The sequence below is a fragment of the Panulirus ornatus genome, chromosome 11 (genome assembly GCF_036320965.1).
Source record: "Panulirus ornatus isolate Po-2019 chromosome 11, ASM3632096v1, whole genome shotgun sequence".
NCBI classification, from domain to species: domain Eukaryota; kingdom Metazoa; phylum Arthropoda; class Malacostraca; order Decapoda; family Palinuridae; genus Panulirus; species Panulirus ornatus.
Window position 1 is genome coordinate 41,696,400 of NC_092234.1, and position 21,565 is coordinate 41,717,964.

The window sequence follows — 21,565 nt, forward strand, 5'->3', positions numbered from 1 at the left end:
GGAATACGTCAGTTACAAGGGACAGATGCAAGGCAATACTTTTCGTCGTCAAGAGTCAGCTGTGTGCGTCACACACCTGAACTGTGTACGTCACACACCTGAAAGAAACGTGTTCAAGTAACGCTGGAGAATATCTACAACATCTACCCAGAATCAGTTGAGTCACTCCAAGACAACACCTCTCTCGGGCACGCGAACAATACAAAGTTGTCTTTCATGTACAGCGGATGACTTGCTCGGCAGCAATAGGAGAATCATGAGTTATAGAAGTGGGAGGAGTGCTCAAGATAACCAGACGAGGGGGAGGATGATGATGATGAGGACGTGTGGGTTGCGTGGTGACGTGTTTTGTGAGGATGACAGACTAGGAAGATGAGTGAGGAGGTGCTGCTGCGGGGTACCATAGTTCAGTGAGGGGTAGAAGGTCTCGCCCTCCCCGGTGACCCAGGCCTGCACGCTGACGAAGTCGGCCGCGAAGGATGGGATGGCGCACTTGAGGATGGCTGCGTTGCCCCGGATCACAAACTCGTCGCCGACACGGGTCTCGTAGGACTGCGCCACCACTGTAACATCACCAGCACCGCCTCCGTCAGCCACAGTGCTCACACCAGTGGTGTAACATATACTACGTGCCGTGTGGGGCGGAAGGAAATGTAAACACAGAGGAGGAGCGTTTATCTGATCCTCACCAGGTAATACCAGACGCCACTCCATCTCTACCTCCCTGAAAACTCACAGAGCAACATTTATGTTAAGAGTATCACAAGAACCTGTAAGGAAACATGTCATCAAAGTCTTTCTCCCGTATGTCCTGTGAAGAGATTATCATGAATATGTCTGAGCAACGCCAGCTGACGTAGCCCTCACGGCACCACACCTCCTGAAGAAGGATGTCACAACAGGTTCCTGCCTCCTGCAGGATGGTCACTCCTTTACCCAATCTCCGAAATAAACATAAAATACCGTAAAAAGAAAGGAAGGCGAAGTAACGCATGAAACACCTACGGGATGAACCAAAATATACAAGACATGGAATGATAAAAGCGATAACTCATGTAAGATATAATTTCTATCTGGGTCGAAGAAAGTATCAAAGAGAAGATTGTGGTATAGGACAGTGATCACCCCGGGGGAATCGTGAGCCAACGATGGTTTACCATTAGGTCGGTCCTGAGTGTAGATGCGGGCCTCGGAGTCCACCCAGGACTGTACGCTGACGAAGTCGGCCACGAAGGAGGGGATCATGCACTTGAAGATGGCCGAGTTGCCGGCTAGCACGTCCTCGTCGATCACCCTCGTCACGTACTTCTGAGCCACGACTACAAGAACACCACCATCTTTAAATGCCTCTCCTTCAGGCAGCATGAGAGCCCCTTACACCTAATATTACTAGCACATCACCACACCACACCAGGCCACCAAGCCCTCAGCTGAATAATCCGTGGCTGTGACACCTGCATCACGCTGCACGTGGACGTGATCTGCCCCTCTCATCTGCTTCTTGAACTCTGAGCACGACAGTGGTACGATCCCTTAACACCACCTTCCTAGGATATGATGACCCGGTCTCTTTAACATGATCGTTAAAGATCAGGTCAAAAAAGGTCAGGCCATCGCATCTAAGGGTCGTAACATCGTGCTGAAGGGTCGTATTGTCGTGCTCAAGGGTCGTACCGTCGTTATCCCCTAAGACAGGTGTTTGTCGACCACAATGAAGGCATCTGTTGTCCGTCCGTCCGGATCGACTGACTCTCCTTAAGTCCACAGGAACAAGCCTTACTGTACCTGTCCTTCTGTACCCCAGTACAGTCATGGTTACAGGGAACGGTTATTGAAGTGTAGTGTAGGTTGTGAACGTTGTAGTGATGGTCAAGTGTGGTATAGGTTGTGAACGTTGTAGTGATGGTGAAGTGTGGTATAGGTTGTGAACGTTGTAGTGATGGTGAAGTGTAGTATTGGTTGTAAGTTTCGTACTGATGGTGACAAACTGCCCAAACTATAGCCAAGGAGCAGATATGACAATGCATACCAAAGCTTAATCACAAACCTCTCTCTCTCTCTCTCTCTCTCTCTCTCTCTCTCTCTCTCTCTCTCTCTCTCTCTCTCTCTCTCTCTCTCTCTCTCGTGACAGTGACGCACTGCACCAAAATAGGTCACATCCACACCAGACGTCACGAAGGAAATCCCTCTCACAGTCATGAGACATATAGCAATTCCTGTGAATATGAGTCATCACTAAGACCGAACTGATGGTGATGACATGGTGTTACGATGAGGCTGTGATGGTGGTACACTGATCTGCTGGTGTGGTGTTACAGTGATCTGATGGTGTGGTGATGGTGTTACAGTGATCTGCTGGTGTGGTGATGGTGTTACACTGATCTGCTGGTGTGTTGATGGTGGTACAGTGATCTGCTGGTGTGGTGATGGTGGTACAGTGATCTGCTGGTGTGGTGATGATGTTACAGTGATCTGCTGGTGTGGTGATGATGTTACAGTGATCTGCTGGTGTGTTGACGGTGTTACACTGATCTGCTGGTGTGTTGATGGTGTTACACTGATCTGCTGGTGTGTTGATGGTGTTACACTGATCTGCTGGTGTGGTGATGGTGTTACAGTGATCTGCTGGTGTGGTGATGGTGTTACAGTGATCTGCTGGTGTGGTGATGGTGTTACACTGATCTGCTGGTGTGTTGATGGTGTTACACTGATCTGCTGGTGTGTTGATGGTGTTACACTGATCTGCTGGTGTGGTGATGGTGTTACAGTGATCTGCTGGTGTGGTGATGGTGTTACAGTGATCTGATGGTGTGGTGATGGTGTTACACTGATCTGCTGGTGTGGTGATGGTGTTACAGTGATCTGATGGTGTGGTGATGGTGTTACACTGATCTGCTGGTGTGTTGATGGTGTTACACTGATCTGCTGGTGTGGTGATGGTGTTACAGTGATCTGCTGGTGTGGTGATGGTGGTACAGTGATCTGCTGGTGTGGTGTTACAGTGATCTGCTGGTGTGGTGATGGTGTTACAGTGATCTGCTGGTGTGGTGTTACAGTGATCTGCTATTGTGGTGATGGTGTTACAGTGATCTGCTGGTGTGGTGATGGTGTTACAGAGATCTGCTGGTGTGGTGATGGTGTTACAGTGATCTGCTGGTGTGGTGATGGTGTTACAGTGATCTGCTGGTGTGGTGATGGTGTTACAGTGATCTGCTGGTGTGGTGATGGTGTTACAGTGATCTGCTGGTGTGGTGATGGTGTTACAGTGGCCTGCTGGCGTGGTGATGGTGTTACAGTGATCTGATGGTGTGGTGATGGTGTTACAGTGATCTGCTGGTGTGGTGATGGTGTTACAGTGATCTGCTGGTGTGGTGATGGTGTTACAGTGATCTGCTGGTATGGTGATGGTGTTACAGTGACCTGCTGGTGTGGTGATGGTGTTACAGTGATCTGCTGGTGATGGTGTTACAGTGATCTGGTGGTGTGGTGATGGTGTTACAGTGATCTGTTGGTGTGGTGTTACAGTGATCTGCTGGTGTGGTGATGGTGTTACAAAGATCTGCTGGTGTGGTGTTGGTGTTACAGTGATCTGCTGGTGTGGTGATGGTGTTACAGTGACCTGCTGGTGTGATGGTGTTACAGTGATCTGCTGGTGATGGTGTTACAGTGATCTGCTGGTGTGGTGATGGTGTTACAGTGATCTGCTGGTGTGGTGATGGTGTTACAGTGATCTGCTGGTGTGGTGATGGTGTTACAGTGACCTGCTGGTGTGGTGATGGTGTTACAGTGATCTGCTGGTGTGGTGATGGTGTTACAGTGATCTGCTGGTGTGGTGTTACAGTGATCTGCTGGTGATGGTGTTACACTGATCTGGTGGTGTGGTGATGGTGTTACAGTGATCTGCTGGTGTGGTGATGGTGTTACAGTGATCTGGTGTGGTGATGGTTCTAACAGTACAGTGTTCATCTGACGTCACGATGTGTAGTGCTGAGGGCGTCACAAATATGTTACGGTGACGTGATTACCTTACTGCAGTGTACGTGGAGGAAGAGGTTTACACCAGTGAACGCTTGAACATTCTTCATCATCACACAAGCTCTTAAATGTATGTATGTTGTCTGCATCAACCACATCCCTCGGACATTGTCTTCCACTCATCTACCAGTCTCGTACTCGCTCTACAAGTTCTCGTTTCCATCATTTATAACAAACGTCTCGCTTGTCTTCATGTTATGTCCTCTGGTTGTTCTATCCTTGCATCTCACGAAGAACTGTTCACTGTTCCGGTGATGATGCTGTGACGACTGTGAAGTGTTCGTGTGGTGGACTGTGTGGTGACAGTGATGTCGTGGTGATGGTGTTGTACATGTTATAGTCACAACAGTGTTTGTTGTGTTAAGGTTGTGCCCAGCTCTGCGTTGAGCTGAGAACACAGCAGCAGTTGGGTAGGGTTGTGCTGAGCTGGTATGACAGTGTCAGGGGTTAGAGAGGGGCGGCAGCAGAGGGCGTGTCATATGCCAGGGTAGCAGCAGCAGTCAACAGGTCAGGGAGGTCAAGAGCATGACGGTCGGCCAAGGTTATATCAAAAATTCAAATCCTTCCTCCATGTTCTCCTCAGTCCGCTGAGGAGGGTAGTTAATGTGAGGGTTTGTAAGCGGTATATGCCAACACACTGGGCAGCACACGTAAGCAGATGTAAACCAAAACAAAACTCGAGGGAGAAGAGGTAAACACAGGATAGCCAAGCAATGAAAAACCAAAGAAAAAACGTTACAATCAAGTATATTTCTGTACCACAGTTGGTAACCCGCAGCACCTGTAACAGAGAACGGGGAAGCAATCTGTTATTATGAGGGAAGACTCGACTGTAGCCACGGATTCAGCTGAGGCAAAATGTATCCTGCGGGAATCTGGAAGATGATGGGAAACACAGGTTACTTCCTGGACATCACGGAGAACATGTGTGGTTACTGTGGAGCCTCCGGGAGGTGGTGTACAGATAAGGTGCTGAGGACAGTATGCAGGAGACGACCTTCCTGCTGGGGACCACGGTAAATCCCCCCCACCCCAGTGCCCCAGCAGCTGCAGCGTACCATAAACATCAGAGGTAACGTAAGTCCTGGACTCCAGGTCCTCCCAGGCCTGCACGCTGACGAAGTCGGCCACGAAGGACGGGATGACGCACTTTACTATGGCCGAGTTGCCCGTAAGGACGCTCTCGTCCCACACCTGCGTGACGTACTTCTGTGGCACCACTTGGGGGAAAGAGAGGGGCACCACTTAGAACACAGGCGTGCACAACACAGGAGGGAGACTTGAGGAAGGACGGATGAAGGAGGAAGACACCATACAGTAGGACTGGAAGGCTCACAACACTGCTGACCTATAAACGCAAACGCCATACAAGGGGGAGGATACGATGCATAGTGCGGTATGGAAGAGCCCCTTGTGCAGCAGCAGGGTCACTCAGCATCCATGTATGCATACGTCAGGTTATACACAAACGAGAGTAATACGAGGCTGCTGCGCAGAAGCAAACCAAACAGAACGCAGAGTATTCCAACAAAATCACATCAGAGAAAAGGAAAGACGAGATGAAATACTAATGATCGTAATAATTAAGAGAAGGCATCAAGGGAAGGCGGGTATACATCATGGGAAGGTAGGTAGATATGAGACTGAAATAAATCGATGGACAAAGAACTGATAAGAAGAATGCAAAAGATAAACGTCAAATTGACGATAGTCTGAGCAGTTTCCAGAAAAGATGGTAACAGAGGATGACGAATGTACAGACCCGGGAATAAATCCTGGTGTAATGTACGATTATATCTTGACGTAGCCCATACAAACGAAAACACACCTGGGAAACACACTGAAGTAAATCCGTGAGAACAAAGTCAGAGAAACGTAAAGTAATACGACAGGAATGACGGAAGGACACCATAAAGATAACGCCATAACAGACCAAGTCGAGGATTTGCCCAAAACAAACATTTCTTTTCGTTCACATTTCGTAGTGAAGTGGCGGCACGATCGCTCAGACCAGACGTGTACAGCGGAGGACGACGATCCTGCGCAGAGAGAGAGAGAGAGAGAGAGAGAGAGAGAGAGAGAGAGAGAGAGAGAGAGAGAGAGAGAGAGAGAGAGAGAGAGAGAGGATAGCCGGGACCTTGTGTGGTTCGCTCAAACTGCAGGCCAACTTTTACGCCAGACTCGAGCGCAGTTACAGGCGTTACATGTATCGGGGTATGTGTTACAGAGGACGGGTGACGTGTTTCTAGGTGACGGGTTATGTATAACAGGTGACGTGTGCTGTGCTGAAGTTGACGGGTGATGTTCTAAGGGTGATGAGTTATGGGTGATGATGGGTGATGCGTTGCGGGTAATGATGGGTGATGCGTTACGGGTGATGATGGGTGATGCGGTCATGAGGTTTAATGCCTCATGCACAACCTCACCATCGACCTCTCGCCACCTCACCAGAGGACACGCCTCTAGGTGACGCGAGTCTACACCAACACAGTGTTTACCCACAGGTGTTATCATCAGTCAATGAATTAACATACCACAATTCTACCTTCAGAAAATATTAACGTGCCAAGTAAATAATGCCGCACCACCTGCAAAACGAGAAAAATTGAGTAAGTTTGAACACTAAAATGAGGAAGATAAACTGCTGAAATAAGAGGAAATGTATATTAGGATACAAGAGGGATATCAGAATACAAGTGGTGGTCTGAGTGGCAGAGCAGGTGACCATCAGATAAGGAGGTATTGGCTCAGTCTATCGTACCATAGTTGGTGGAGGCCACGTAAGAGCGGCCCTCCAGGTCCTCCCAGGCCTGCACGCTGACGAAGTCGGCCACGAAGGACGGGATAACGCACTTAAATATGGCCGAGTTGCCCTTGAGTACACTCTCGTCTAGCACTTGGGTCAAATAGCCCTGAGACACGACTGAGAGAGAACAGGGCATGAGACACACATGGTGATCACCAGAGGGAGCGGGGAGCACACACACACACACAAATGGAGGTGATGAGCATTATACATATTTATATGATGGAAGAAAAAGACGGGTGTCTTGCCCTTCGGGTTCCTCTAGCCTCCCCGCGTGTCCTGGTGGCCACCAGGACACGCAGGGTCGCCTCCTCCTGCCCTGGACCTCCTGACTGTAGCCATCCATCGCCCCCTTTAAGGGTAAATGACGAACGAAGAGAGAAAGCGGGGGGGAAATGAGATGAAATAGTTGTGAGACCACAATAAGAGGAGGTAAACATACTCCTGGTGAAGCAGAGGTAGGATTAACCTGCACTTGTGACACACGTAACTCCAGCCAAACACCCATTACCATAGTTCGGTGATGGGTAGTACGACCTGCCCTCCCCATCCTCCCACGAGTTAACACTGACGAAGTCGGCGACGAAGGAGGGAATCAGGCACTTGAGTATGGCCGAGTTGCCCTTGAGGACGCTCTCGTCTACCACTTGAGTCACGTACCCCTGGGGAACCACTAGGAAAAAAAACACTGACGTCACATTCACGGAACCCAATCTACACGTATACGACGCCATCTTACGTGTTAACACCCTCATTCAGTGTCAGGGCCGTGAGGAAGGGCGACCTGCACTTAATGAGGAATAACATCTTAAGTGAAAACAAATGCCTACCGTGTGTGTGTGTGTGTGTGTGTGTTTTCAGAATGAGCAGAGGAAATAAGGACCAGAAAGACGATTAAAACATTAACTTTTCCTCTTAATTTGTGGCAATTTCTAGAATCCTGAAAGAGAAAGAGAGAGAAATGATTAACCAGAGCTGGAGGAGGAGATGATGATGTTTGTTAGTAGCGGGAGGTAAAGGTATGGCAGCAGTATTACCATAATTATGGGTGGGGTAGTAGGCTCTGCCCTGCTCGTCCAGCCAGGACTGCACGCTGACGAAGTCGGCCACGAAGGACGGGATGACACACTTGAGGATGGCAGAGTTGCCCTTCAGCACATCCTCGTCATGCACTCGGGTCTTGTACTCCTGCGTCACCACTTGAGACAAGTGTGAGGGATTTGTTAGTCTGGTGACTGGAGTACTGAACACCTCCACCCTAACTAGATAGTGACCCGACCCTACCACGATGCGTGACGTGCTGGGGTGAGGGTGTGTGTCAGGGGGAGAGAGGCGACACGATGGTGCACAGTGTATGACGTGTTCAAGGACAGGGAAGAAACGGCGCTTATATAAAAGACAAGAGGTCCTGTGGAGGGAAATCAGCTCACACATTGAACAATAACATTAAACCTCCGACTTAAAGTATAATTTGCCTCATACCATTCGTTAGTTCGTTAGATAAAGTCAATTACAATCAGCGATATAATCAGAACCTGAAAGATAAGGAAAGATACTGAGGAACATGGAGAGAATATCATAACTAATGAAAAATATCTGGAAATGAGAAAGAAATAAAGTGAGTGAGGATGTTTTTCTGAAAATTTTAATTAATGAAGAACTTGGAGGAAGATGTCATTACCATAATTTGTATTGCTCGGATAATACATCGTGCCCTCGGAATCAACCCAGGACTGTACGGTGACGAAGTCGGCGACGAAGGAGGGGATCTCGCACTTCATGATGGCCGAGTTGCCCAGGATGACGTACTCCTTGTCTGCGTCACTCTCATAATCCTGGGCAACCACTGGGGATCGAAGCCACACACATCACTTGTATTATTCAACCATACACCCCACACTACCACTCCACCACCACTACGGCCGGGGTGGTAGTGGTACAGTAATACACATATACACACACACCTGGCAGAGTTCGCGAGACACACGTGTTGGTGTGTGAGGTGAGGTGAGGTGAGGTGAGGTGAGGCACCGCTCGATGATCACACACGAGCAACGCTCTCATGTTCTTGTGCCTCCCACACCCCCTACCCTCATGACGCACGTAAGACGCGGAGAGAAGAATAGAAGGAAGGATTCGATTTATAGATTAGGAAGATCTTCATGAAAAAGGAAATGGAAAGAAAGAAAATTACATGTGAAAATTATAAAAAGAATAAATAAAAAGACCAACTGAAAAGCCTTGGAGCGCACATTACTCCCAGCCGCTTGAAGTTGACAACAACAACGGCGGCCATGTTTACCGACCCGGGCGGGCGGGCGGGCGAGGGAGCCCAGGGAATATCTCACCTGAACACCACCCTCATCAAGGAGACGCGTCACTCTCTCGTCTCGCGCCCCGCAACACTCTACGTCACCTCGTAACAATACCAGAGTCCAAAATTACACAAAGGAAAGACAAAATACACGTTTACTACGAAATTACTCCCTCCAGCACTAGGCTTACGGCGCGACGCGTCGGTGCGACCCGACGGTCCGAGGCTTAGCATATACCTCTCAAGTTAACGTACTCAGTGATCGTACCATCTTCCCTACGGATCGTACCGTCGTGCTTTGTAACTGTACCGTCGCGATAATGGGATTAAAGATTCATATCGGCAGATGTAGGAGCGTAGCGAAAAGCTCAAAGGAATTTAGTAACGGCAGATGACGACCATCCACTGGGGAAGGTCAAGCAGCACCTGCTGGCGCACGGGAGAACACAGGTGTACCTGGCGGGCAGCGAGAAACTGTACCTGGTCATGATGTAGCGCATTATAATGTCTTTCAAGAGATAACTACAGAGCGAGCGAATTAATGATATGTTAACATCTAAAACGAAAATGGAGTTTTGGAAGTGTCTGGCAACCGCTGGAGGTACATTTAAAATGCGACTAAGTCTAGATGCGAAAATCTAATTAACGCAGGTAATATTTCCCAGGATTTAAATTGTATGTGATGAGAAATGGGACGTCTCTGGTATTACGGGTTGGGTAAGGGAGAAGACACGTCCTGACGACGGAGAGGACACGTCCTGACGACGGAGGCCACGTCCTGGCGGCGGAGGCCACGTCCTGGCGGCGGAGGGGACACAGACCCCCTCCCCATCTGCCGACCCGCTCAGTTTGTGTCATGTTTATTACCGTCCAGTGTTGACGATATGGTCTTCCTGCTTCCTATTTCTCAGCAGAAGAAATCAACATAACAGCCAAACGAATAATAATAATAATAATAATAATAATAATAATAATGATAATAATAATAATAATAATAATAATAATAATAATAAACTCAAACAAATAAATTTTAAACATTTTCTACGCTCGAAAAAAGAAAAAATAATCTAAAACATTAATAGATAAAAAAAGACTTTTACATTATGTATACAAGGAAATTACATCGACATAAATGAAAAAAATAAATTGGAAGGAAAAATCTAAAACAAATACCGTATTTAAACAAATCCCAAACTTAAAAATAAACATTGCGACCACGGAAGAAAATATATATATGGAAGAATATATATATATATATATATATATATATATATATATATATATATATATATATATATATATATATAACTCCAGATTCAGTTTTCATCATACGTCACGATCCCCGTTTTCTTCCCATCACAAGTTGATCAGCGAACACGTAACGCGCGGGAGGCGAATGGAGGTCCCAGGGGGTAAGAAGGGCGGGAAATCTCCCTAACGCCAGGGAAATTCCGTTAAGCCGTCAGGGAAATATGTGGGGAAACTGATCTCGCCAGGGAAGGGCATCTCTACCAAAAGCTCAGCAGCGGCGGAACAACACATAGACAAGTCAATACATCATTTGACACAAGACAACAAGTTAGTCAGAGGAAACATCATTTATTACCCCGAGGCAGCCATGTAACACTAGCCTAGCACTTCAACAACACCTGAGGGAAACAGAAACTGTTAATTCTAGAAGGAAACAAGTTTTTACGTGCACCTGGAAGAGAAGGAGTGTGATTACTGTGATCTGCTGGACTGTGGGAGGGAGTGAGCGTGTGGCATATTACCATAATTGTCAGTTGGGTAATAGGAGTGGCCCTCAGAGTCCGTCCACGACTGAACACTCACGAAGTCAGCGATGAAGGAGGGAATCTTGCACTTGACCACTATGGAATTACCCCGGATCACGTACTCGTTCTCCGCCTCCGTCTGGTAATTCTGTGCCACCACTGGGGTGAGGGTGTGAGGGAGGCAACGGTGAGTGTGTGAGGGAGGCAACAATGAGTGTGTGTGGAAGGGAACAGTGAGTGTGTAAGGGAGGGAACAGTAGCATCAACACACCACACCACACCCTGGCTACCCTTCCTCCCTCCCAGCCACAGGAACTGCTCACGGGTCACCACCCAGAGCCAGACTGTTATCAGAATCAATGGCTTGAAGATCATGGTTTTCCCAGTGTTCACATTACGAGCGTGTTAGCCATGAAGAGGCCAGTACCGCAAGAGATGGCGTAAACCGAGTACAGCGACAGAAAAACTCGCGAGGTTTACCGTGTGCAAATACGTAATAAAACTGCCGGTAATACCCTGTGAAAACCCAGAGAAGTTATGATCTTTTAATGAAAAGTAAATCCTGTAAAGATAGAGAGAGAGGGGGAGCATCAATACATCCTGGAAGTGAAAGGTTTACAGTTATTCTGTCGGCCCCAGAAACCATCAGGCTACCCCAGCATGCCCCACACCAACGCTCACATGGATTACCATAGTTGTGGCTTGGGTAGTAGTTCCTGCCCTCAGAATCCACCCACGCCTGAATACTGACGAAGTCGGCCACGAAGGAGGGGATTTTGCACTTGAGGATGGCCGAGTTGCCCCGGATCACGTTCTCAGACTCAGCCTCCAGCAGGTAAGACTGTGAGATCACTAATAACCATACGAGTGTTACTATCTAGTGCTGATGACCTAGCAACACTAACTCAACCACAACAACCACGCTAAACCACACTACAGCTTCCTCAACACAACCATATGATCGCTTCATACATATTAACACAGAGTTCAATACAAATCTGGCATGGGTTTACAGAACCAGAACAGTACATACGAGCTGGAAAGAAAAATGACATGATTCACCTGGAAAGGAATTGAGTGTAAGAGTGACTTCCATCCTGACTGCCTGCAAGAGAAGGATCTACGTGAGTAAAGTGTCCTGGAAGAGAAGGATCCCCGAGATATGAGTGCCCGTTGCTTTACCATAAGAATGAGGGGAAGGATAGAAGACCCGCCCTTCGGAGTCCACCCAGGCCTGTACGCTGACGAAGTCGGCCACGAAGGAGGGGATCTCGCACTTGATGATGGCCGAGTTGCCCCGGATGACATGTTCGTTGTCAGCCTCTATCTGGTAGGACTGAGGCACCACTGAGGGGCACCAGGGGAAGGAGGTAAATCGTGAGACAATAAGACGTCGAGAGAAACAAAGGACTTAGATGGGGGAACCAGGTAAACAAGGCTGGAACATAAATACACCACTGTGAAGAAAACGTTTACAGAATGAAGAACATTCGATTAATTCATTAAATCATAAAGGAATATCCAAGTCAATAAATCTAAAAAAAAAAAAGGTTATATTAGTAAAACAAATATCTGAAATGGAATGATTCATTGTGATGAGAGGTGCTGGTGTGGGGTAGTCTGGCGTTACCATATTGAGAGCTGGGATAGTAAACGTGGCCCTCGGAGTCGACCCAGGACTGCACGCTGACGAAGTCGGCGACGAAGGAGGGGATCTCACACTTCATGATGGCAAAGTTGCCCTGGATGACGTTCTCGTTGTCTGCATCTATCTGGTAGGTCTGGGGCACCACTGAGGGCCACCATGGGAGGAGGTAAATAATAAGATAATAAGACGTCAGGAGAGAGAGAGAGAGAGAGAGAGAGAGAGAGAGAGAGAGAGAGAGAGAGAGAGAGAGAGAGAGAGAGAGAGAGAGAGAGAGAGAGAGAGAGAGAGAGAGAGAGAGGCAGGCAGGACTCAGAAGGGGGAAGCAAGTAATCAAGCTCGAACATAAAAACATCGCTGATCAGTCATGAAGAAAGAAGGAAGAGAATAACAGATTAATGTAATAAATCATGAAGGAATATTAACTAACGTCATTAAACCTGAAAAATGAAAATGGTTCATATGAGTCCAATGAAGATCTGAAAAGCAACGACTCGTTATGATGAGAGGTGCTGGTGTGGGGTAGTGTCTGGCGTTACCATATTGGGAGCTGGGATAGTAAGCGTGGCCCTCGGAGTCCACCCAAGCCTGCACGCTGACGAAGTCGGCGACGAAGGAGGGGATCTCACACTTGATGATGGCAGAGTTGCCCCGGATCACGTTCTGGTTGTGAGCCTCTAACTGGTAGGTCTGGGGCACCACTGAGGGGGCACCAGGGGAGGAGGTAAACAGTGAGATAATAAAGCAAGAGAAAGATAAACAAGCTTGGGAGGGGAGCTGCCCATAGCTGCAACATGAGGAAACGTGATTAATAACTCAACTGGTGAGGGAAGAAGGAATGGGGGGTCCTGATTACCAAAATGTGATGGATTAGAAAACGAAGGGAGGAAAGTAATTATACCTGAAAGAAGAAAGAGTTGCGTAAAGTCAACATGGTTCATCTGGAAGGGAATAAAACCCAGTATGAGGACAGGTGGAGGAGGGGTAGTGTCTGGCGTTACCATAGCGAGAGTTGGGATAGTAAGTGAGGCCGTCCGAGTCGACCCAGGACTGCACGCTGACGAAGTCGGCGACGAAGGAGGGGATCTCACACTTGATGATGGCAGAGTTGCCCCGGATGACGTTCTGGGTGAGAGCCTCCAGGTGGTAGGACTGGTGCACCACTGCCAGGGAGGCAGGAGTCAGTAAGGACACAGCACCAGCAGGCAGTACCCAACTAATCTCAAAAACATCTCATAACACGAGAGAGCGAGGAAAAGAGGCACACAAACGTACCATTTCGCAAACAATGATTAACGAATCCGCAAAAGACATTTCAATAAAACCTGCTGAACTCTTGGGAGGAGGAGGAGGAGGGGAAACAGTGTTAAAGTGCCTGAAAGTCATAGAATATTCCATTAGCAAACCGCCATCTGAAAGGGTAAAACCAACACACCCGCCATATAGGCATATCATTAGCTACGGAGGGCAACCGTTGTGTACATAATTCATGTGTGGCGCCGCCTGGATTACCATAATGATCGTCGCGGTAGTAGAGGCGGCCGTCGGAGTCTACCCAAGACTGGACTGACACGAAGTCGGCCACGTAGGAGGGAATCTCACACTTGATGATGGCAGAGTTGCCCCGGATCACGTACTCGTTGTCTGCCTCCGCCTGGTAGGTCTGGGGCACCACTGGTGGGTGGGGAAGGTACTACAGTTACCACCTGATACAACCTCCAAACCAGAGGGCTCACACGACCGTGATCAAGAAAGGGGAAGCAGCAACGGCCTCTACGTACAGACCAGAGACCAGCTCAGGCAAGTGCAGAGGGAGGAACAAGACGACAGAAGGAAGAGCATTAGCCGCAACATGTTACTACACCAGTGAGCCATGCGTCACTACATGTGAGGAGGAGGAGGAGGACGACGACCACTGCCTCACTGCCTCACACCCTGCCAGGCAGAGCTGGTCAGGTGTGGAGGAAAACACCAACTGAGCCTGGGACACGAGCATACAGCAAGGCTCCCCACCCCATCAGGCAAGAGAGCTGACCACAACGCAGGAGATACTATAATGTACAGGTCAGAGCACCTTGATGTGATCACCCCTAAATCAAACGTTCGCTTTGGTTCCAGCAATGACTATATCTCACATTAAATATATCACCTGAAAAAGAAATAAACTAGACTGATCAGTAGATAAAACATTCCTGAAAAGGAACGAAGAATTATTTTGGTATGGAGGAATGAAACTCTGAAACTGAGGGAGGGGATTGTGAAAAATATTATCCTAAAACGAAGAGATCCAAGACATTAGAAACCTCAGACACCACACATTAGCACTTCCTATGATGCTATCAGTACACGAGATACACGTCTGAAAGACGAAGAAACGAAATTAGCAGCCAGGAGGAAGGTCGTCCTTATCTACCTCCCCCAGCCTGGCAGGATCACACCGCGGGACCCATCATTACCATAATTCTCAGTGGGGTAAATGGTGGTGCCGTCGTCCGCCACCCAGGCCTGCACGCTGACGAAGTCGGCCACGAAGGACGGGATGTTGCACTTGAGGATGGCCGAGTTGCCCCGGATGATGTACTCGGTGAGAACCTCTGCTGAGTATATCTGGGGCACCACTGCCGAGGAAGGAGAGTCACCACCAGGGAGGGTCAGTAAACATGGTCACCAGGGGGAACAGTCACCAGTCACCAAGATATTACAATACAGAAACATTTAGGTCAGTCACCAGAGAGTCAGCTCTGCCCTGGGGCAGGAAAGTGTCAAGGGTTGTGGATGGCGGGACGGGAACTCACACAAGACGAGTGAGTGAGTGAGTGAGCGAGTGGCGAGTACATGAGCATACAAGAATCGAGAAGTGGATGCGAGATGAGTGAAGCACCCTAAGATGGTTGAGGAAGTGGTGATGACATGAGTATGTGCAGGAATCGTGAGGTGGACGGGTGTGGCGCACAGTGAACGGCTGAAGCCAGGAGCCACAGCTACAGAGGGGACCTCAACCTCTGACGCACCGGCCACAACTTCCCAGGGAACGTGAAACCCTCGACCTACCGCTCGCTGGCGGCCGCAATACCTGGCCAGCTACCTCCTCACATCGAGGGATGACTGACTCTGTGTCGTGCAGGTCACCCCGGCAAGTTTATTGTGCACCATCCATGCTCATCCTGTGACGGGTAGCGCAAAAGGGTCACAGGGAGTCAGAAAGGGTCTCACTTAGACCCCAGTGGAAGATCACACAAGCGGCCGAGCACGAGCCAGACTAACGAACGAAGCAGCTCTAGTTCCACGACCCGATCTGCCCCGCTACCCTGAGAGCCTACGTCTTGTGTACTTACAGAAAACGAGAATTTGAAATGAAATTAGCTTTCACAATAACGAAGTTTTTAATGGGGGGAAATCATCAAGCTCATGAGCTGATTAAATCATGATTTATATTCTGAAATGAAGATTATCATGTGTTATGTCCACCTGAAAGGGAAATACGAGATGTTACACATTCTTCCAAACACTGATAGAAATCTGGAAGGTAAACATAGATTATGTCCTGGAATGAGACACAGAAATAGTTTCGTACGATCCATGAGCAGTTTTACCAAAGTCATTGCCATAGAAGTAAGTGTAGCCAACGTTGGAGACCCAGGACTGTACGCTGACGAAGTCGGCCACGAAAGAGGGGATGGCGCACTTGAAGATGGCCGAGTTGCCCCGGATCACGTACTCGTGGTACACGTCTGTCTGGTAGTCTTGGTGGACCACTGTCAACACCACCAGCAGAGGGAGTTAGTGAGGGAAATGGTGGTGATGGTGGGGATGAAGGAAGCGGGTGACTGGTGGTGGTGGAAACGAGAGAAAATGTGTTGGTGAGAGACGACTGGTATAGTGGCAGTGAGGAAGACTGTGGCGCGGCGGAAGACGCGGCTTCTGTGGTGTTGGAGACCAGCGCCGCAGCAGTGAGGGAGGCAGGAGTTATGCTAATGAAGACAACGAGGGGGAGCGGCCAGGATAATGGCCAGCCTGATGGAGAGCGATAAGACGGTGATGGTGAGGGAGCCCAGCCCGGGAGATGAGGGAGTAAGGTACTGTGAGGGAGCCCAGCCCGGAAGGTGAGGGAGTGAGGTACTGTGAGGCAGCCCAGCCCGGAAGGTGAGGGAGTGAGGTACTGTGAGGGAGCCCAGCCCGGGAGATGAGGGAGTGAGGTACTGTGAGGGAGCCCAGCCCGGAAGGTGAGGGAGTGAGGTACTGTGAGGGAGCCCAGCCCGGGAGGAGAGGGAGTAAGGTACTGTGAGGGAGCCCAGCCCGGGAGATGAGGGAGTGAGGTACTGTGAGGGAGCCCAGCCCGGAAGGTGAGGGAGTGAGGTACTGTGAGGGAGCCCAGCCCGGGAGATGAGGGAGTGAGGTACTGTGAGGGAGCCCAGCCCGGGAGATGAGGGAGTGAGGTACTGTGAGGGAGCCCAGCCCGGAAGGTGAGGGAGTGAGGTACTGTGAGGGAGCCCAGCCCGGGAGGCGAGGGAGTGAGGTACTGTGAGGGAGCCCAGCCCGGGAGATGAGGGAGTGAGGTACTGTGAGGGAGCCCAGCCCGGGAGGTGAGGGAGTGAGGTACTGTGAGGCAGCCCAGCCCGGAAGGTGAGGGAGTGAGGTACTGTGAGGGAGCCCAGCCCGGAAGGTGAGGGAGTGAGGTACTGTGAGGGAGCCCAGCCCGGGAGATGAGGGAGTGAGGTACTGTGAGGGAGCCCAGCCCGGGAGATGAGGGAGTGAGGTACTGTGAGGGAGCCCAGCCCGGAAGGTGAGGGAGTGAGGTACTGTGAGGGAGCCCAGCCCGGGAGGCGAGGGAGTGAGGTACTGTGAGGGAGCCCAGCCCGGGAGATGAGGGAGTGAGGTACTGTGAGGGAGCCCAGCCCGGGAGGTGAGGGAGTGAGGTACTGTGAGGCAGCCCAGCTCGGGAGGTGAGGGAGCGAGGTATTGTGGGGCAGCGGTTTTATGAGGTAATCCAGAACACAGGACAACTGTGGGTGGATAAGGTGGGGGGGGGGGGGGGTGCTAGGCCCAACACGATGCTATACTGAAGAGAAAGGACAGGGAAGCGTCCCGCTATACTGAAGGGAAGGGATGGGAAGGCGTCCCGCTATACTGAAGGGAAGGGATGGGAAGGCGTCCAGCCACCAGGGAACAGATCCTGCCATACTGGCGCCCTTACTAACCCCAGGACAGACGAGCAACTCCCACAAGTGTACAAGAAATATTCGGTACAGGAATCTTGAGGAAGAAGACATAGAATAATAAGACTTGAGATAAAAACAATTAGTAATAATCCACCTGAAACAGATAAGGAAAATTAGTCACAAAAACCTAGTGAATGACAGACCTGAAACACGAATGTAGTGGGTATAAGTGACCTGAAACACGAAGGTTGTGGGTAAAGAGGCCTGAAACACGAAGACCTGGTTACCAAAAGCCAATGAGCCAGACATGTGGCTGTTTACCATAATTCTCAGAGGGGTAATATGTCTCGCCCTTATCGGTGACCCAGGCCTGCACGCTGACGAAGTCGGCCACGAAGGAGGGGATGTTGCACTTGAGGATGGCAGAGTTGCCCCGGATCACGTACTCAAGACTCACGTCCGTCATGTAGTCCTGGTGAACCACTGCGGGAAATGTTGGCAAGGGATGGTGAGGAACTGGCGGAAATGTTGGCAGAAGTTGGTGGTGATGTGCGGGCCAAGATGATGAGGGACTGGTGGTAGTGTTGGCCGGGGGTGATGAGGGACTGGTGGTAATGTTGGCAGAAGTTGGTGGTGATGTGCGGGCCAAGATGATGAGGGACTGGTGGTAGTGTTGGCCGGGGTGATGAGGGACTGGTGGTAGTGTTAGCCAAGATGGCAAAAATATCAATATTTCCTCAATCTTTTACTTCCTTCCTGTGCAAGACGTACACAGTACTGCGCTGTTCTGTCTACGGTTGACGGACGACAGGGAGTCGGGGTACAAATTTTTCGTCCTCAAACTTTCACAAATTTCGGGAAACATATTCGAAGAAGAAATACTTCGTAAACCTTTTTTTTTTTTTTTTTTTTCAACATTCGTACTTTGCTTGGGTCTTGGGATAAACGTGGGAGGCATTTTCATTACGAAATAAAAGGGAAAACGAGGAAAAGGAAGAACAAAGCAAAGAATGAGAAAGGAAGTTGAAACGTAGCACTAATGTCTCCTGCCAAGGTTTATGTAGAACCATATGTAAACTATATGTAGAGACACGTTAGGGGGAGTGTTGACTCCTGCAGAGGATGATGATATCTACTGACTCTGAGAGAAACATGTAATCCTGTAAATGATAAAATAATAAACGAGTCTGTGACCAAATTACCCTGTAAATAAGAACACTGTTTAATCACCTGCAAAAATCATCAAAACCATCACCATTAATCTTCCTGTAAAAAAAATAAAAACAATGTAAAAGCCGTAAATGTAACAACAACATAACCTTCTCTGAGAACCTCCCTGTAAAAGAGAAACATGAACAACCTTGTAAATCGAGCTTCTGTAAGAAACACCAGCAGGAACCAACTGGTGTGAGGGAGATGCCATAACCTGCCCCGCTACAGCAATATTACGACGGAAATCTTCCCTGTAAAAGAAAACATTAAGCCATCCCCCCAGCGTCGTATATCCCACCGAGCACCACAATGAAAGTCCCGGGCGTCCGAGGCCCGGCGGCGCCCTCCCAAATTACCGTAATTCTGCGTCGGGTAGTAGGTCTGGCCCTGGTCGGTGACCCAGGCCTGCACGCTGACGAAGTCGGCCACGAAGGAGGGGATGTTGCACTTGAGGATGGCCGAGTTGCCCCGGATCACGTTCTCTAGACTTACGTCTACGAGGTAGGCCTGAGGCACCACTGTAGGTAGGGATCAAATACACGTCAGACACGACACTCACACGGCAGCCACGACCTAACCCCATCCCCTTCAGGAGGGTTAATGACCATTAAGACTAGTCATCGACCATTACGAGCGAGTGACTCCCCATTACAGGAGGTCAAATGCCCCCCTCACTATGCGACTACGCACCCATCAGACGATGCACTCTGGCACCCCCCGAGCGATGTCACCAATCAGGAGGACCAGGAGGTAATCCTTAATCAGGTAAGATGATCGATCAGGTCTGATGGATGCCCAAACCACGACAATCAGAGACAAATTGCCAGTAAAGGGATCCACCCACTACTAACAAGATAATCAGGTAAGAGCAGATTCCCGGAAGAGGATGAGAACTGGAACCTATTCCAACGGAGACAAGTCTACATATGATCTAATAAAGCTGCTGGAACTCTCAGATGATCACACACGGAAGTTAATTCGGCGATGGATGATGCTCTCTTGAAAATAAGATTAATAAATTATCTCCAGCAAACTCGTGTACCGGGGTACAAATTCCTGCAAAAGAGGTATGGATCAAGTATCTCAAGAACCTAGCTTAACCTATCCTGAAATTACAGAGAAAAGTTTAGTCATTTCTGCTGAAAGAAAAATGTTTTTTTTTTTTTTAAGAGGGACAGGACATAAATAATGAAGTAATTAAATCCCCATCAGATAATGGTCGCCTCCTTTACCATAATTCTCAGAGGGGTAATATGTCTCGCCCTTATCGGTGACCCAGGCCTGCACGCTGACGAAGTCGGCCACGTAGGACGGGATGGCGCACTTGAGGATGGCCGAGTTGCCCCGGATCACAAACTCAGGCACCATGTCGGTCAGGTAGTCTTGGTGGACCACTGAGGGAGACGTTACTTGGTGAGGTGTGGGTCACTAGAGTGTGACGAGGTAGTGTTACGGTGGGAGTGTGAGGGGCGCTGGTAGGCGCTGTGGAGGAGCAGTCGTCTTCGTCAGCTGTGACGTGCAGCGTGACATGAGGTAGCTGTGATGTGAGGTGTGTCGACTGTGGTTGTGACGGGCTAGTGTGATGGCTATGTCTGTGTGACGGCTCTGTCTGTGACGGACTACTGAGTGTGACGGGACAGTCTTCATGACTGTTAACTACACCGCACTGTGGTGATCAGACAACTGCTTCAGTCATAAGATAATAAACCAGTGTCACACGAGACATGGAGGCACGGACACATTAATTCCAGGTCACTGTAACGTCTACAACGACCATATTTACCTCCTACAACGACCATATCTACCTCCTACAACGACCATATTTACCTCCTACAATGACCATATTTACCTCCTACAACGACCATATTTACCTCCTACAATGACCATATTTACCTCCTACAACGACCATATTTACCTCCTACAATGACCATATTTACCTCCTACAACGACCATATTTACCTCCTACAACGACCATATTTACCTCCTACAACGACCATATTTACCTCCTACAACGACCATATTTACCTCCTACAACGACCATATTTACCTCCTGCCACACCATAACGGCTCATTAGACGCCTACAGCCGCCAGTGTGCTCACACCGGACGCTCCTGTGCTAACACTAACATGAACCTTGACCCGGTGCCATACAACCCTGGCCATCGCAACATGGTCGATAATCTTACTACAATTTGAGGTAATATCAACCTTCATGTCAAAATCTTTCCGTGTTTTGTATCGCTAAAGTCATGAATGGGGACAAGTCATGGCCACTATCATCCCAAGTCCCACAGGGGCCAGTCATGGCCACTATCATCCCAAGTCCCACAGGGGCCGATCATGGCCACCATCATCCCAAGTCCCACAGGGGCCGATCATGGCCACTATCATTCGGGGCAGGAAACTCTAGTAAATTTGAAATAAATAAAATCCTCAAATTAGTCTTTCTACAGACACTAATTAATCAATTACGAACCTGAAAGGAGTCATTAGCGTGTCGCCACTAATAAGGATTTGAAAGACTGTGTAAAAAACTGTCTTGAATCAACCTTTAATTATGATCTGACACAGACGAGAGAGTTGTTAGTGTTCGCGAGAGGCATGACCACGCGCCCTCC

The 21,565-nt window shown here is 49.0% G+C and overlaps 1 protein-coding gene across 1 annotated transcript in view; it reads right to left on the reverse strand.

The window, feature by feature from the left end:
* Dscam1 (Down syndrome cell adhesion molecule 1) overlaps window positions 1-21,565 on the reverse strand; it is a 1,447,516-nt gene that overhangs the window by 1,130,729 nt on the left and 295,222 nt on the right. The window contains exon 5 of the mRNA XM_071666240.1: window positions 15,032-15,193. Within this exon, the coding sequence (XP_071522341.1) occupies window positions 15,032-15,193 (162 nt within the window). The remainder of the gene's footprint in view (window positions 1-15,031; window positions 15,194-21,565) is intronic.